This window comes from Orcinus orca, chromosome 3 (genome assembly GCF_937001465.1).
Source record: "Orcinus orca chromosome 3, mOrcOrc1.1, whole genome shotgun sequence".
NCBI lineage: Eukaryota > Metazoa > Chordata > Mammalia > Artiodactyla > Delphinidae > Orcinus > Orcinus orca.
In genome coordinates this window covers 107,292,568-107,310,068 of record NC_064561.1, presented here as the reverse complement: position 1 = coordinate 107,310,068, position 17,501 = coordinate 107,292,568, and the positions used below count along the sequence as shown (strand labels likewise).

The window sequence follows — 17,501 nt, the reverse complement described above, 5'->3', positions numbered from 1 at the left end:
CGAAAGTTATCCAAATGCCACAGTGGCTTCTCTAGAAGACTGACATTAACAGCTTCATATTGTGGGATATGGTTGCCAATATTAAGAAAGACAATTGGAAGTTCTGTTTCTTATATTAATGCTGACTGTTCCTGATCAACCCCCCCTTCTGAAAACTACAACAAACGCTGGATAACAAATACAAACATGTCTTTTTAAATGTTTACATGAGATAGTGAAAAAGTAAAGCCGACTTAGTTGCCAAAAATGAAGGGACAGTAGAACCCTGAGAAGTCAGCAGAGCACTGCAGCCAGCTTTTACCCTGAGGACACTGGCCTAGTACAGATGGACTTGAGTTTGGGTTTTCATGGCATTAAAGAACTCAGGGGTTAGGAGACAAAGTCCCAAGCCTGCCCAAGGTGGGAAACCTGATAGGAAATGTACCCCTATTTAAATAAATGAGGTAACTTCAAATAAAGTATCCCGTCCCTCCTCTCCAAAAATCTTATTTGCATTCAGCGCCACAGCGTACAGTTGAGCAGGTTGTTCACTACACAATAGTACCCACCCGAGTGGCAAGTGCTCTTTGAAACAAGATCTTTTTCTCTAGTACTCCAGTATTCCCTGGCCCAAATGCTCTCCCCAGAGCCATTTAATACTCCAAGCAGACTGCTCTATCTTACTTCCTTCCCATGGTTAGAAACTCCCGCTTAGGTAGTCCGTGACATTCACTTCCAAACTGCATGAAGTTATACACAGGAGCAACCTTAGAAACCACTGCAGGATCTAGTCCAACTTACACATTTTAAAAAAGTATAAGCTAACTTCCAAGGGGAGCAGGGCAAAAGGGAGCAGAAAGTCAGTTAGTGGTGGAGCCAGGACCATGACCCAGGCCAGGCCAGGCCTCACCGCATGTTTTTGCTATTAGAACCCCACTGTAAATATGAGTATCTGAGACAACGGGATGACCAACCAACTGGTTTGCCCAAGACTGAGGGGATTCCTAGGATGCAGGACTTCCAGTTTTAAAACCAAGATAGTCCCAGGCAGGCCAGGACAAGCTGGTCACCCTATGTGACAATCGCAGGTTCACCTTGATGCCACTTTTGGTCATCTTGCTGACAGACTTAAAATCTGAAACAATGAAGGCCACCAGGTAGGTGCTCATCTTCACGGTCACATCAAAATGGTCTTCTATGAGTCCTTCAGCAACAGTCACAGATTTAACCTAAAATCAGAATAACTGAAATCATCAAATACAATTACCCGAGACATTGAAAACATTTTATAAAGAGAAATTTCCTAACTCTCAGACATACTGAAAGTATATGACATGACATTTGTATAATTATTTAGAAATATCTCTTTCCGGGGCTTCCCTGGTGGCGCAGTGGTTGAGAGTCCACCTGCCGATGCAGGGGACGCGGGTTCGTGCCCCGGTCCGGGAAGATCCCACATGCCGCGGAGCGGCTGGGCCCGTGAGCCATGGCCACTGGACCTGCGTGTCCGGAGCCTGTGCTCCGCAACGGGAGAGGCCACAACAGTGAGAGGCCCGTGTATTGCAAAATATATATATATATATATCTCTTTCTGATATCTGATTATAATTTAGACATTAAGGCCAAACCATTCTACTCCATTTCTTTCTTTATCGAGATATAATTCACACACCATAAAGTTCATCATTTTAAAGTATACAATTCAGTGGTTTTTATTATATTCAGTTATACAACCATCACCACTTCATTTCTTTTAAATAATCCAGATGATCACAAACTCACTCATATTTGGCACATGAGGATTGATAACATGGGTGAGACAAAGCAAAACTGAGATTGCTGGCTTTGCCAAGATGTAGCTCACTTAAATACAAGGTATGAGAATGATGTGGAAATGCAGAGTCTAATAGGGGTCACCGAGGACAACCTAAAAAGAGCTTCTACTTTCCTAAACAGTTGAAAGTAACCCATGCCTGGGCCTGACCCTGCAAAGCCTCCTCCAAACTCTGATTTGCTTCACTGGAATCAGTTTTTCAATGCAATCAGGGAGCAGCCTTGCAGAGTAGGGTTGGGGTGATAAAGGTACAGTCTAAGATGTCGGCTTCCAGAGAAGAAAGTCTAATGCCTCAGCCAACAGAAAGCACTGGGCAGGACCCTGGAGAGAAGACCATCCAGAACTAATCTGAGAAGTTCCATGTTAACACATGCATTTTTCCTGTAATCTTATTTCTACCTCTATTTCTCTGCCCCCTTATGCTTCTTCTTCTTCTTTTTTTTTAAAAAATTTATTTATTTATAGCTGCATTGGGTCTTCGTTGCTGTGCACGGACTTTCTCTAGTTGCGCCGAGCAGGGGCTACTCTTCGTTGCGGTGCGCGGGCTTTCTCTAGTTGTGGTGAGCAGGGTGGGGGGGCTGCTCTTCGTTGCGGTGCGCGGGCTTCTCATTGCGGTGGCTTCTCTTGTTGCACAGCACAGGCTCTAGGTGTGCGGGCTTCAGTAGCTGTGGCATGCGGGCTTCAGCAGTTGTGGCTCACGGGCTCTAGAGCACAGGCTCAGTAGTTGTGGTGCACAGGCTTAGTTGCTCCGCAGTATGTGGGATCTTCCCAGACCAGGGCTTGAACCCGTGTCCCCTGCACTGGTAGGCGGATTCTAACCACTGCACCACCATGGAAGCCCCACCTCATCCTTCTTTTTAGTACCCACCAGCCACAAGCTATGGTGCCTGCTGGTCACCCTTTGGTCATTCAAACCCTAACTCTGATCGCCAACCTAGGTTTACTCTTGAAGGACCCGAAATTACCTTTCTTTATAAAATGCCTTCAACCTACCCCTAACAATAATTTCTATTCTTGACATTGTTTTAATTATTAGTACAATGTCAAGAATAGAAATTTAGATGTGATTAACTCCTGCCCCAAACACTTCAGTGTTCCAAAGGTGTATCTGCTTTTCTAGCCTCCAAAAAGATCCTTTGAGACCCCACTGTTCTTCCCCTCAACCCCAAGTCTGCATCTTGAGTTCAGGCCACCCTGTTAAATTTCTGCCAAGGGAAGAGCTTTCTTGTTCAAGAGCAAGATTACATTAGATTTTCTGATCCTCAACAAGTGGGTCCCGGACGTCCATGGATTTAGATTCCAGCATCTTTGGGGAGCCTTGGGGCTCTTGCCTTCCCCCTGCAAGCCTACAAAATCTCCACCAATCTTGTTTAGTGGGTCAGTCTGTCCCTCATTTCCAAAACACCCCTGTTCCTTTTTTCTCCTTAAGCTGTAATTCTCTAATTAGAGAACTCACTCCCATCCCAGGGAGCAATACCATAATATTTGGGGAGGGAACTATAATTTGAAAAAGGATTTTCTCTATCTCAAATTTATATTAGGAAAATGGCATAACTGTTTCTTATCTTGCTATATACAAATGCGGTGGGGAGAGAGACAAAAGTTCTTGGCTGGTAAGGATTCACAAAAGTCTGCTTTTTATACAGCCTTCTAGGAGGGAATGGCAGACTCCCTTTTAAGGGATCCTTAAGGGATTCAGGGAGCAATACAGAGTTCTAAAGGTTGAGAAATACTGTACTAGAGGTTGGCTTGTGGCTCTGTGAGTCCCTTCATGTGAAGCTAATGCCTCCCGAGTCAGCACAGGGATGAGGCGTGATACCCTTCTGGGCTCTGGGCAAAGCCTATTCCACCCTGAGTCTCACCCACAGTGAGCTTCTCTGAACAAAGGGTGTGTGTGTTTCTGGAGTTGGTACGCATCGGGTGTAGAATGACAGCTCAGCTTATGTTTTCCCAGTGCTACCAGAATCATAGGATAACGGCACTTACTAAGTAATGTTATTCATTTGGCGAGGTCATCTTCTCCTCACTACTTTTAAAAATCAGAGGGGTTTTGGATTAGCAGATGCAAACTATTATATATAGAAGAGATAAACAGCAAGGTCCTATTGTATAGCACAGGAAACTATATTCAATATCCTGTAATAAACCATAATGGAAAAGAAAAAAAAATAAAAAGAAATAAATAAGAATCAGAGGGAAAACTGTCCACATCTGCTTTGAAACTGGGAACTGAGCTAGCTATCATTACTTACCTTTACTACCGTAATAATCTTAAAATATTACTGTTTTTTCTTTTTCCATCTGACCAACTTTGTGCCATAGTTACAAATTGCATAGCTAATATTATTAGTAATATAGTATATAGAAATTATAGAGAATGACTATATCATAGAAACATGGCCTTATTCAACAAAGCATTCCCTTTAAAATCCTTTTAAAAGAGCATATGAGAAAATAAAAGTGAAAGTGCTTTGTGAAGGGCACTCTCAGTTAACCTGACCTGAATTGTCTATAAAGTTTCCCTCCCATCAACACCGCACCTACAATGTCACTCTTACCTAAATTTTGCATGTTTTGGGGACAATTTTTTTCTTTGACTATAAATAAATTGTTACTTGAACCAAAAGCATAGGTTGGAAATGAAATAGAAAAGTTAGCTATCTGTAGGCAATAAAACAAACAGAACAGGCAACCTGAATGTTAACTGTCAGTGAGGTAATACAAATCACAGTGAATCAATGGACTTTTCTTGCGAGTAGATACACAGGAGTTTAGATTCACCAGTGGCATGTTGGAGATGGCGAGGTGTCTTGGCTCCCTTCTGATCTTGATTGAAAAACTCGCTTTGAAAGCAGGTTCATCAAAGCAGGGAAAGGCCATTCTGGCCGCAGTTGGTTCAAACTGTGTTGATGCAAGTATCCTAAAATTACGACAAGGGAAATAAAAATATACCATGAAGCACCAGGGACTATCAGTTAGGTGTGTGATCATTTTTTAATTCCTAAAGTTATCATAATCTTGATGAATCTCACTATTAAAAATTTTTTTATATGACCAAAGCTATCATAAACTAAAAGACAAGCAAAAGAAAACAGGGAAAATTGATTGAAAGGTATTTGACAAAAGGTTAATAACCTGAACAGATAATGAGCTCTTAAAAAATATGTAAGAATTATACCCAGCAACCAAGTAGAATAGCAGGCAGAGGTCATAAATCAGCAACTCACAAAAGAAGAACCTACAAATTGTCAATAAACACATCCGAAGCTGCACAGCTTCCTTAATGATCGATGTAATAAATTAAAGGGAAAAATCCATTGGCGTTTTGGCTTTAAAAGGATTGCCAATACACAGTATTAGTGAGGAATATGGCAAGGGATATCAAAAGTTTATGGACCCTTTGACTTAGCAATTTTACTTCTAGGCATTTATTCTGAAGAAATGATGTACGAAGATGCTTGTCAAATTATTGCTGACGGCCAAAAAGTTGGAAACAACCTAATTTCCATCCATCAGGGATTAGTTAAATAAACCAACACACAAACATACATTTTAATAAAGTCGTTAAAATGACGTATAGGGATAGTCATCCGTGTAAAATACATCTCCTCAACATATTAAAAAACTCCCTCGTGAAACAGAAATATAGCATGGCTCCATTTACATAAAATAATGTGTACGCATCTCCAGAAAAGAGTCTAAAGGATATTCCCCTGGAATAGAAGCAGTAGTTATCTCTAGAGGCTATAATGAGGGTACATTTTACTTTTGAAAAAATTCTTTTTGGTAGTATCTGACTTTTTTTACCTCAAAAAAATAATATGAAATCCGAAAGTAAGTTAGTATAATCTACTAACAAATGAAATTTGATTTTAAAATTTAGTATAAAATCTCCCAAAATGTCTTATTAAAAACAGAACTAGGGCTTCCCTGGTGGCGCAGTGGTTGGGAGTCCGCCTGCCGACGCAGGGGACGCGGGTTTGTGCCCCGGTCCGGGAGGATCCCACGTGCCGTGGAGAGGCTGGGCCCGTGAGCCATGGCCGCCGGGCCTGCGCGTCCGGAGCCTGTGCTCCGTTGCAACGGGAGAGGCCACAGCAGTGAGAGGCCCGCGTACCGCAAAACAAAACAAAACAAAAAACAAACAAAAATAACACAACTAAAGCAAGGCAGGAGAGGATCCCTAAAAAAGTTTTAACTGAGACAAAAATCTTAATATTTCCTCTAATTGGCTGTATGGGTTGAATTGTGTCCCCTAAAAAGATACATTGAAGTCTTATTTCCTAATATCTGTGTAACTTTATATAGAAATAGGGTCTTTACAGATGTAATCAAGTTCAGATGAGGCCATCAGGTTGGGCCCTAATCCAACAGAATTGGTGTCCTTATAAGAAGAGGGAAATTTGGAGAATGGCCATGTGACAGGCAGGCAGAGACTGGACTGATGTAGCTGCAAAGCCAAGGAATGTCAAAGACTGACAGCACCACAAGCTAGCAAGAGGCAAAGAGGGGCTCAGAGACTTGAGAGAGCATAGGCCTCCTGACACCCTGATTTTGGACTTCCAGCCTCCAGAACTGTGAGAGAAAAAACTTCTATCGTTTTATGCCACCCAGTTTATGTGCTTTGTTAAAGCAACCCTTGGAAACTAGTACATAGGCCAAGAGAATTTAAAATATTTATTATATGCCAGAAATCTAATTAAATAAACAAATAGGTATTCCCTCTGATAGAGCTGGAGGAAAGAAAACTGGTTAAAACAGAATGAAGGGCTTCCCTGGTGGCGCAGTGGTTGAGAGTCCGCCTGCCGATGCAGGGGACACGGGTTCGTGCCCCGGTCTGGGAAGATCCCACATGCCGCGGAGCAGCTGGGCCCGTGAGCCACGGCCGCTGAGCCTGCGCGTCCGGAGCCTGTGCTCCGCAACGGGAGAGGCCACAGCAGTGAGAGGCCCGCATACCGCAAAAAAAAAAAAAAAAACAGAATGAAAAAGGAGATCCCCCAAAACAGGGAAAAAACTATGAGCCATTTTTAAATCTACAAAGAGATGCAAAACAAAACCAAAGAAAGAATTCAACAATCAAGGGAATTTTAAAAGACAATCCACCTGAAGTAATAAATTTCGTGTGGGTAGCACTTGAACCTTTAAAAAAAAAAAGAGAGAGAGAGACACGAAAAAATACCTCACTTCCCCTTCCTTGGTTCTGTAGGTGCTTTTATAAAATCCATAGAAACTCTCAGAAAGATTGCCAGCATAGTCAATGACAATGGTGTACGGGAGCCCGACCACTAGGGGCTCAGGAGCCAGGAGTGCGATTTGCTCCTGAGGCGGGTATTCCAGGACTCTCAGCGGCTCTTCGGACTGCCTCTCACCAGCTCCCTTCCTCAGGGCGGCCTTAGATATTTGCAGGTGGTGACTATGCAGGATGATGGTACTGGTGGGCTTGCTGGCTGTGATTTCTATTTCCGTGGTTCCCCCGAAAGTCAGAGTGGTGAGGTTGGCGTGAATCATGAGATCGTAATGAAGTGGGATGATGTGCTCAGGAAGTCGCATTTTATTCCAAGGAAATGGTGCCCTGTTACTAGCCTTTGGAGATGTTGTTTCACTGCTCTGACACCAGGATGGAGTTGCCACAGTTAAGAGCATCAACAGTGATGAAAGCAGAAGGGACATGGTCACAAGGGGCCGTTTGACGGACAGAGGTATCATCTTGCTTGAACTGCCTAGTGGCACAAATGTGTAAAAGAAAAAAAAAAGAGTCACTAAAATATTATCAAGACAGCATAATTTCAGAATGTATCCATCCAGAATGAACAGATACAGATACAAACTTTCAAAAGTACTAGGTCTTTTCCTGAAAGTACAATTACCTTCCCTGTGTTAATGATTCATAAGAAGAAAGACGTTTATGGTCAGCAACAATCATTAACACCTACTGTAAGGCATCATTTGGCATTCTTAGTTTAAATTAACTCTTACCAGTCAGGGTTCTCTGTTGAAAGGAAGAACAAGCTCTGGCTGAGGATCCTGAGTAGCTCACTAAATGGGTCACAGGGTTGCCAGGTCATTTGGGAAACCAGGCTCATAAAACAGGCAAAAATGGGCGGCCAGAACCACATCAGAGAAACACCTGATCAGGTGACCACCCCCTACCCACACTGGACCTTAGAAGAAGCCACCCTACTGCCTAGAGATTAGATTCTGAGAAGAAGCCACCCTACTGCCTAGACATTAGATTCGGACACCCCTGCGGCCACCAGTAGAGTGAGGTCTCCACTGCCCCTGCAACGTTCTGTTGTTTCAGCAGAAGCGAGGTGTCCACACTACCAGGCTGGGAGGTGGAGAGAGCAAGAATCTGGGCTTACAGCTTCCTCAACGGGAGACAGGCCTTGCTTCCCACTAAGCTTACAACGCAGAGAGTTCTTAAAACACAGGAAGTAAAGGAAAGAAACATACATGCTCAGTACTAAGTGTGGGGGGAAAAGCAAGTATTTGTAACAGTAAGCCTTCATAACACTGGCATCTTTGTCAAACTGTCCTGCCAAAACCTGATTTAGTATCTATTTAGCCAGGGAAGACTTTAGAGTGACTTTTCATGATAGTGTGTGACAATCCCCTGGTTTCTCTCTTACACTCTATCCAACAAATAAGTGTTGCATGCCTGCTACCTACAAGGCTGTGTGCTGAGTACCGTGTGGGATATAAGAAGATACAAGACACAAATCCCATAATCAAGGACTTCAAAATCTGGAAGGGCAGAAAACGTATATACACAAAGAGTAAAACACAACAAAGCGTGGAGTGCTTTAAAAATAATAATAGGGACTTCCCTGGCAGTCCAGTGGTTAAGACTCCACGTGTCCACTGCAGGGAGCATGGGTTTGATCCCTGGTCAGGGAACTAAGATCCCACATGCCGCATAGTGTGGCCAAAAAAAAAGGAAGAAGAAGAAAAGAGTGCTGAGGGAGAATGGAATGGTATTTCCAAAGGGAGAGAGTGACTTTGGCTGCAGAGTGATGCTGAGATGCCTTTATGCAAGAGCAGCATTGGGAGTGGTCTGGAAGGAGGGGTCGGATTTGGAAGTGAAGGGAGGGCATCAGAGGCACTGCAGGTGGAGCAAGCCAGAGCAGTAGCTACAGCACAAAAGGTGAAAGGATAGGGCTGTTCGGGCAATCCATGTGGACAGAAGCAAACCCCAGGAGAACTTGCTGGAGAATAATTATTCACAAGGCAAGGAGGGGGGTGACTCTAAGGTTACACTCAAAGCACACCAGGAGGCATGATGCAGACCATATTTTGCACTTCATTAAGGCCATGGGACATAAAAGAAATGCGAATTTTGAGGGAGTTGGCAATCCATGCCCAGAGAACCAAGCATACATTTTTCTCTCTCTTAGACAAAGCTGCCTCTCTAATAGCAGTTGGCCAGGAGCGGCTTCTGTCAGGTGAGCTCAGGTTATTGAAATGATGGTGGTACACTGGATTCTTCCTCTATGTTAGTGGTTCTCAACTTTGGCTGCATATTAATGTCATCTAGGAAGCTCTTAAAATAATGACTGGGGCTTCCCTGGTGGCGCAGTGGTTGAGAGTTCGCCTGCCAATGCGGGGGACACGGGTTCGTGCCCCGGTCCGGGAGGATCCCACATGCCGCGGAACGGCTGGGCCCGTGAGCTGTGGCCGCTGAGCCTGTGCGTCCGGAGCCTGTGCTCCGCAACGGGAGAGGCCACAACAGTGAGAGGCCCGCGTACTGCAAAAAAAACAAAACAAAAAATAATAATAATGACCGATGCCTGGATCCCTAGGTCAGGGCATCATAATTTTTTTTAAACTTCCCCGAAATTCTATTGAAGAGCGAGATTGAGGAACCTCCTAGATAATCCTTGCCAAGCCATGGTCTTATCCCTTGATCTCTATGTGGGGAACACGACTTCAGGGGAATGACTGATGTGCTATCCCCACCCTTCACTCTCCATTCTGCTCCCTTCCGAAGCACACAGCTACAAGTACTGACCTCTCGCTTCCCCACGGAGTAGATCTGCAGGCTAAATAAACAGAAGGGATGCAAGCACCGTAGAGACAGTCAACAATGGAGACACCATAATCCCAGCTCAAAAGGCACCACCCAAATGAGACAGAAAAGAAATGTGAACAGGAAGAACAGGGGTTTCTGTTTTTGTGTTTCTTCGGTTTTGTTGTTGTTGTTGTCTAGGAACCAACTAAAGGATGCTTCCAGCCATGGAGGACTGGAGTGATTTGGAAGAGAAGAATAAAGTTGAAACACCAAAATAGTAAAGAGTTCCTGCCCCTACCTCCTCAGGCAGAATCCCAGGGCAGAATGATGGATCTCCCTTGACGTTGAGGGGCCAGAGGTAAAAAGAACTTGCGTGGTGCTTCCATTTGGAACTTCTGATGACAGTAGCTTAGTGGGTGTGGCCTGCGCCCCAAGATGGCAGAGAGCACAGGGAAGGTGGCAGGTTCAGGCATGCAAGGGCTCTGGGAGTCCTCAAGGGTTCTCCAACAGCCCAAGAAGAGATCTAAAAATTCCAACTGGTTCTGAGCTGACAGCAAGGCCCACGGGCTGCTGAAGGGGTTGGCGGTGGCACCTCATAGCAAAGGCCTTGCAGTGTTGGGTCCAAGATAGGAGGAAACCAAAGAGATAATGGCTGTGTCTCAGAGAGGATGCAGGGCCAGGAAACCAAAGTGGAACACGTGATATAGACAGCATAAATGTTGGAATTCATACATACATATGTAATTATCGCTATATCCACAATATATATATTAGGTTTACAGTCAGAAAAGAAAATCTGGCTTTGAGTTCTTGCTCTGACACCTACTATGACCTTGGGCAGGTTGCTGAACCCTGGTTCCATTTTCTTCGTGTGTAAAACGAGATAACACCTCTCTCACAGGATTGTTGTGAAAATTAAGTTAAAATATGTTCAATTACTCATTCCACAGATATGTATTGAGGGGGTATTATGTGCGAGAGTTTTGCGGGGCAGTGCAAGACAGCACAGGTCCCTGACCTCGAAGAGCATATAGTGGGGGTGGGGTGACTTTTAACAAGTTTACACAAATACAAACATAGATAGTTACCAACCATGATTAGCTATGAAGAAAAAAGCCACACACATACTGAAAGAGAGTAACAGGGTGGACTGATGTACACTGGGGGCTCTCTGAGATGTTTAGCTGAGATTTAAAGGACAAATTCACGTCAGCTGAGGAAAGAGGGAGAGAGAGTTTTGCCAAGAGGGAACAGCACACATACTTGCAAGCTCAGGGGCAGTAGAGAGTGCTAGTTATTTATAAAGTCAGTGAAGCTGAAGCCCAGCATGTGGCAGGAAGATGCGCCTGGAGAGGTGGGCAGGGGCCAGACCACCACACACCGTCTAGGCATCTTAAGGATTTTGGATCCTATCCTAAGGGCAATGAGAAACCACAGGGATTTGAGCTAGGAGATCTAGCTAGGATCCAGTTCACACCTAAAGAAAATCACCCTTGTTGCTGTGTGGAGAGTGGAAGACTGGAAAGAAGTAAGAGTGAAGGCCAAGAGACCACTTAGAAAGTAGTGTAGACAAAATAAGAGAGTGGTTCATACTCGGATGGTGTCAACAGAAAGAATTGGGGGGGGGCGGGGTGGAGACAGAGAGATGGATGGATTCAACATCTATATTTAGGATGGATTAGAAGTAGGGAGTGAGGGAAAGGACAGGATGTATCAGGATGGCTCAGGTTTCTACAGTGAACTTCTGGGTAGTCACAGGTGCCCTTTATTGAAATGGAGAAGGCCAGAGGTGGAAGAGATTGAAAAGGGAGAAGAGGGAATGAAGGGTTCATTTTTTAATATGTTTAATTTGTGCTGTCTATGAGATATCCAGGGGGATTTATCAAGAAGGCAGTTAAATATACACAGATTGAGGGCACAGAGATAAGGGTTTTAAAGGAATTTCCTGTACTTGACTGTACTCCTTTAAAGTTTTCAAAAGTATCTTCCTTTGGCATCTGATCTTACTAAAGCTTCTTCCACAATGTTGTGGATAAAAGTGCAGCAGTAACGGAGTACCTAACTTTACTTCACAGCCAGAAAGAGTTCAAGATACTTCAGGAACCTTACTGCCTTTGGTGATTCTGACTTTCCCCACTTACACAGGAAGTCAGGGGCAACTGGTCCTGGGCTATCTCATACTTCCCTTCATTGGGACACTATGGAATGTGAAATCCATCACCAAGAGGTCATGGACCTTTTCCAAAATGCTCTGAACAATGAAATTAACAAGCATTGATAACAGCTTGTCACTGCTGGTAAATAAAAATGTTTAATCAGTTCAATTTTCTAACATATTAGAATTTATCTATTTAGGCCCACCTGAAAATGTGCTACATATCAGTACAATTCCAACTCCGTGGAAAAAGAGACAACCCTGGCCAATTTTGTTAAGTTTTGGGTTTTTTTTTTTAAGTTGTCGACCACATCCCGAATTGAGAGCAAATACTCTGGGGATTCAGTAGAAAACAGAGCATTTCTTTCTGAACCTGGCCTCACAAAGAACCTCCATGAAAAAGGTAAGGAAGTGTCTGCACTTCTCCTTCCTCATGAAATTAACTTGCAGGCCCACCAGGCGTGTAAGACACCCAGAGAGGGAATTTTAATTTGCTCAAACAGTAGTGTTTTAACTCGATAAACCCAGGCTGAGCCAAAGAGAAGGGAGGACAGACAACTACTAGCAACAAGTACAGGAGAAGGGAGATAACTGATCTTGAGGTCACTTAACTCTTATTCCCAGAACACCCCCGCGCCTGCAAGTAACCAAAGCCACGTACGTTTCTCTGACTATTATCTGCAAGGCGCCCTCCTCGGCCTAACCCCACAATCCACCCACCAGTTCACTTGGCCCTACTCGGCAGTCCCGTGGACGCGGCGGGCAGGAAACCAGCCTCCGGGAGGAGCGCAGAAGGAGGCTCCCACCTACCGGCCGGGAAGTGGCACAGCCCGGGGAGCGCATGGAGCGGACGCACCAGCCCTGCGCCCTTGTCCATCTCCCAGTGGAAAAGAGGGACAAGGGCTCGAGCAGGACTGGGCCCGCGCCAACCCCGCCGCCCTCCCCACGGACATGATCCCCAGCCCCACGACTCCCCCCAGCCCCACTTCGCAGCCCCCTGGTTCTCTTCCTCCCCGCGCCCTGGACCCCAGGCCTCCCCAGCATAGGGGGGATGCCTGGGCCCCGTCCTTCCCCAACCACGCAGCCCCCTCCCCGCGGGGCGCACTGGGGACGGTAGCGCTGTACCTGGGGCTCGGGAACCACACCGCTGCTGCCTGCCTTGGCCGCCCCGGGACCGAAAGTGAAAGTGGAGCCGGAGGGGCACGCAGAAGCGCGGGGTCGAGCCTCGGCAGGCGCAGGGGCGCCCCAGGCCGAGGCGGTAGCTGGGGAAGGGAAAGCCCGGAAGTGGGGACGAGCAGACATCGCTGTTCCCAAAACAGGAGTTCACAAAACAGTGCGGCAGCAAGGGAAGCCGCAGGGTTGCACTGCTGGGGGCCCAGGCGGGGCGGAGCACCCCTTTAGGAATGCAGAACATTTCCCCTGCGTGTGTCTCTGGAGTTTTGGTTTGGTTTGGTTTTTCATTGATTAGCCTTTGGTGCAGCGGAGGTTTGGGGCTTAAGAATTGGGCCGGGGCTCTTAGAGGGCTCTTCGGTGGACCGGAGCTCCCCTCTATCCCAGCCTGAGCCAGCTCAAAGCCCCTTGGACGCAAGGGGTGTCCATCATCTCACCTCCGCAAATGGGCTGAGAGCCCTCGGGCCCGCCTCAGAATGAAACAGGAACCCAGAGCAGTTCTTGGTTTCTGCAAAATGCTGAACCGTCTGGGCTTTCACCTGTAGAGGGGTTCGGCTGGAGACACTGAAGAGAAAGAAAGGGAAACAGAGGCCCGGAACTGCCCCACCAATACCAAGGGGCCCTTGGACCCCAAGGGTTTGCTGCTCCCCACATTAAAAACTCTCCCTCCCTGCTTTTTCAAATCAAATGACCTTTGCTCCCCTTAAAACATTCAGACTGGATGAAATGTCTCAGAAAGCCCATCTTGAAACAGTTCAGGATAAATGAGGTAACAAGCCAAGAAAACTCAAATATTCATACTCACGAAAGGCTGCCCCGGCCCCTCTGGGATTCTTCCTCACTATACTCGGGCTTTCTCCTCTCACTTCTTTCTCTGCTGCCTTGCCTTTGAGAACCTGGGGTTCCAAGTCGCTAGAACAGTATTTCTCAGCTTTTTCCCCCTCAGTCTTATGCCTCCTTTTGAAAAACATAATATTTTCTTCTGCATATTCTCTCCAGTCAAGGATATTTTGTAACATACAATTAACACCCTGTCCCCAAGCCCAACCAGAGTGGAACCAAGGGAAGATTTTTCACTAAAATTCAACAAGAAACCAACTTTGGGATCAGGTAGTTTCTGCGTTTGAAATCTCTGCATGTTTGCAGGAGTGTCAGTGGACAGCTATAGCCTCCAAGGCCTCTGGGTGTCAGTGAGAGCTTCCTGTCCAGTAAACTCATGCATTTTTTTTTGTTTTCATATTTATATTTTGGGATATGATGCTTTCCCTTCAGTTTCTAATAAGTTTAGTTTCTTTTAAAATATTTCTTGATGGTCAGGATGCAAGTGAAGGCACCAAACAGGCTGGAGGCTGCTATAAGTGACAAGTGAGAAGGCAGGAAGAGGGGAATGCCTTTACAGATACCTGGGAAGACAGACGGGAGCCAGACTCACCCAGACTTTAGACTCATTTACAATGGCCAAGAGTGCCTCTTCAGAGTCCAAGGGCACTACAAATAAAGCAATTATTCCCTTGGCAGTATTCCCTTGTAGTTTCAAAGCTCTAGCAGGGATCTATGGGATGCAGGCCTTGGAGTGAGGACTTTAAACTTGAAGGAGTCCCACTTGTAGAGTCTGTGAGATCAAAACTTAGCAGCTACCAAGCTTAGAAATGGTACTAGAGGGAAGCAGACAGAAAGAAAGGGCATCTTGGTTTATGGATTACTTACCAACTGTTAGATACTGTGCTAGATGCTAGTCATGTGCGTTTGTGTGTATATGTATGTATAATTTAATCTTTTCAGCAGTCATGTAATGTAGATATTATGCTTCATAAATGAGAAAAGTAAGAGAGGCTGTCAACTTGCTCTAAGAGAAAATAAGAAGTGAAACCTACATGTGAGCCCTGGGTGGGTCAGTTTGACTCCAAAGTGCATGTTTTTTCCACTGACTCACACAGCTTCCTCAGCTAGCTGTTATTTACTTCCTCTCCCTCCTCACCTAGCCCCCAACTTCACTTGGCACTTCTAGCTTTGCTCTCTTCCAGGCAGCCTCTAGGAATTTCCCACACTGAAAAACCTTCCTGGAGCCTCCACATTTCCTCCCAGTGGATATTCGCTTACGCTGCTGTAACTGACATCAGTAGTTTAAGGTACACAGCCATTGTCTGTAGGCAGGGTCCTCTGCCCTGCACAGCCCATCGGGGCTCAGTGTGACAGAGGATCGTCATCTTGTAGGTGCCTCCATCTGAAGCTTTTGGCCTTCTTGATCACCATGGCAAGGAAGAGGAAGCCCAGAGAATCATGGGCTTTTCCCACCTCAGCGCTGAATAATACGCATCCCTTCCACTCACATTTCATTGCCCAGAACTAGCTACAGGGTCTTCTGCAAATGCAGGGAGAGGTTGGTAAACACTAATACTGTCCTCCACACAGTGTAAGAGGGTCAGTTGGGCCTATGCATTTCAAAAGCTTCTCAGTGTCCTTAGTCTCAGATGGAAGGTGGGAGGAGGAGGGAGTCGACCTCAGGCTTTCGCCATTGTGATGGGTACAACCTTGGCTTATTACTAATCAATTTCTTTTTTTTCAGATTGGATTCCAGATTTTGATCAAGTGGTGTTCAGTTTTGCTTTAAGTAATTGCATCAGTTCTGTCTTCATTAGCTTTTGTCAATTAATGTCAGCATTTGGCTCATTTCTTCTTTTTGCTGCCAAAGTTGCTGCCATTTTAACTATATCACCACTCTTCTTCTCGATGTAAAATCTTACCCGGAATCATGATGCAGAAAACAGACAAACCAGGGCTGTTCTGACAAACCCACCCATTTAGTCCCTGCCAGCTGTCTCTCAACCCCATTCCCACACCTCCCCCACCCACACACTGTGGGTCCCTGAGGCACCTCCACAGGCTTCTATGGCCCCAGAACTTAATTTTTTTAAACACCACCTTAAACAACAACAACAAAAAAGAATAGCAATGTCCTTCATTCTTGATAAAGAGGATGATACTTTTTTTTCCTACATGCCAAACTGCAAGCCAGGCCTACTCAACAAAATCTATACCATTTTATTGAACATCAGAAACAAGGAAGAAGGTATAGATGCCAAGTTAAAAGAAACACTGCTTCAAAGCAGGCCACTGACCCCATAAGAACAAATAAATTCCTCTGAAACATTGTGGTTTGAAAGCATTTACATATACTCTATCTCATTGGACCCTCAGAGTGCACTTGTGTAGGTGGCTTCTAGTTCCATTTTTCTATAAGGATTTGAGATGGTGAGTGACCTACAAGGCAGGGTCCACCATGTGGAGACAGCTTGCTCCAAAGTGAAGCCAATTCAAAGTAAAGTAGAATTGACAGAGAGAAACAGACAGAGAAAATAACCCCATTGAGGCTGTCAGCCCCAGCTGTCCTGAGCAAGCCCTACCCTTGGACCTTCCAGTCAAGAGAAGCAACGAATTCCTTTCTTGATTCAGCTAGTTTGTCAAGCTTCAGAAAGAGTCCTGAGTCGCCGCTATGACAGAGCACTAGAGAGGGAGTGATGGATGCCAGCTTCTGTAGGAGCAATGAGAGTGACCAAAACTGCTGTCAGACTACTAGGACTGCTAGGTCCTGAAGAACTTTCTGGGTGACTTGAGGACTGATGACTTGTTTCCCATTTCCCCCCTCCTCAGACATCTATTTGACCTACTCCTGCCACAGAGGGAAATCTGAGCATGCCCCCGGTTCTCACAGCCTGATGGAACCCAAGGACCACACCCCTCTTCTGCCCCTCCTCAGTAAGCAGGAGGTCCCCCTCACTACTCTTCAGCCCACGTTCTATATTCCTATGGCTTTTCCCTTTGCTCATTTCAACTAGGAGGTAAATCACCATAACACGTTTTTAAAATTTGCATTTCTTTCATTACTATGAGATTGAACACTACGCTGAACATATGTTAATTAGATGTTTTTACTTTTTATTTCCTCTTCCGAGAATTATATGTTTTTGTTTGTTGCCAATTTATCTACTGGAAAATCATTACTTAGTTATATAAAAATTATCTATGACACACAAGAGAAATCCATGAATTCCATTAAAAATGTAAAATATCACAATCAGTAAGGCTCTGTTGTTTCAAAGCAATCCCACAAATACATCTAAATGAATCATGTCAATTTCTTTAAAATCCAGACCTATGCCTGCCTGCTGTTAAGTTATTTGACATGTTGGAGCTTACCAGATATTGTTAATCTGACATTAAAGCAAATCTTGGTTCAGGAAACCTGGTATTTAGGTTTGATGTTGTTTATAGCTCCCTCTGCCACAGCAACTGCACATTCCATCCAAAAGCAGCAGAATACACATTCTTCTCAAGGGCACATGGAACATTTTCCAGGA

At 45.0% G+C, this 17,501-nt stretch overlaps 1 protein-coding gene across 4 annotated transcripts in view; it reads right to left on the bottom strand.

Moving 5' to 3' along the window:
• Positions 1 to 13,282, bottom strand: part of ERAP1 (endoplasmic reticulum aminopeptidase 1) — a 34,616-nt gene extending 21,334 nt beyond the window's left edge. Inside the window, exons 1-5 of one of the 4 annotated variants that reach the window (XM_049707066.1) lie at positions 13,099 to 13,281; positions 9,402 to 9,554; positions 6,990 to 7,530; positions 4,595 to 4,733; positions 1,074 to 1,208 (exon numbers count right to left, since the gene is read on the bottom strand). In XM_049707066.1, coding sequence (XP_049563023.1) covers positions 1,074 to 1,208; positions 4,595 to 4,733; positions 6,990 to 7,530; positions 9,402 to 9,453 — 867 coding nt within the window. In that variant the 5' untranslated portion in view covers positions 9,454 to 9,554; positions 13,099 to 13,281. Of the gene's footprint in view, positions 1 to 1,073; positions 1,209 to 4,594; positions 4,734 to 6,989; positions 7,531 to 9,401; positions 9,555 to 10,116; positions 10,390 to 13,098 lie in introns of those variants that run through there. The other 3 variants (XM_049707067.1, XM_004263514.4, XM_049707068.1) reach the window with 3 other exon arrangements.
• Between the last annotated feature and the right edge of the window lie 4,219 nt (positions 13,283 to 17,501).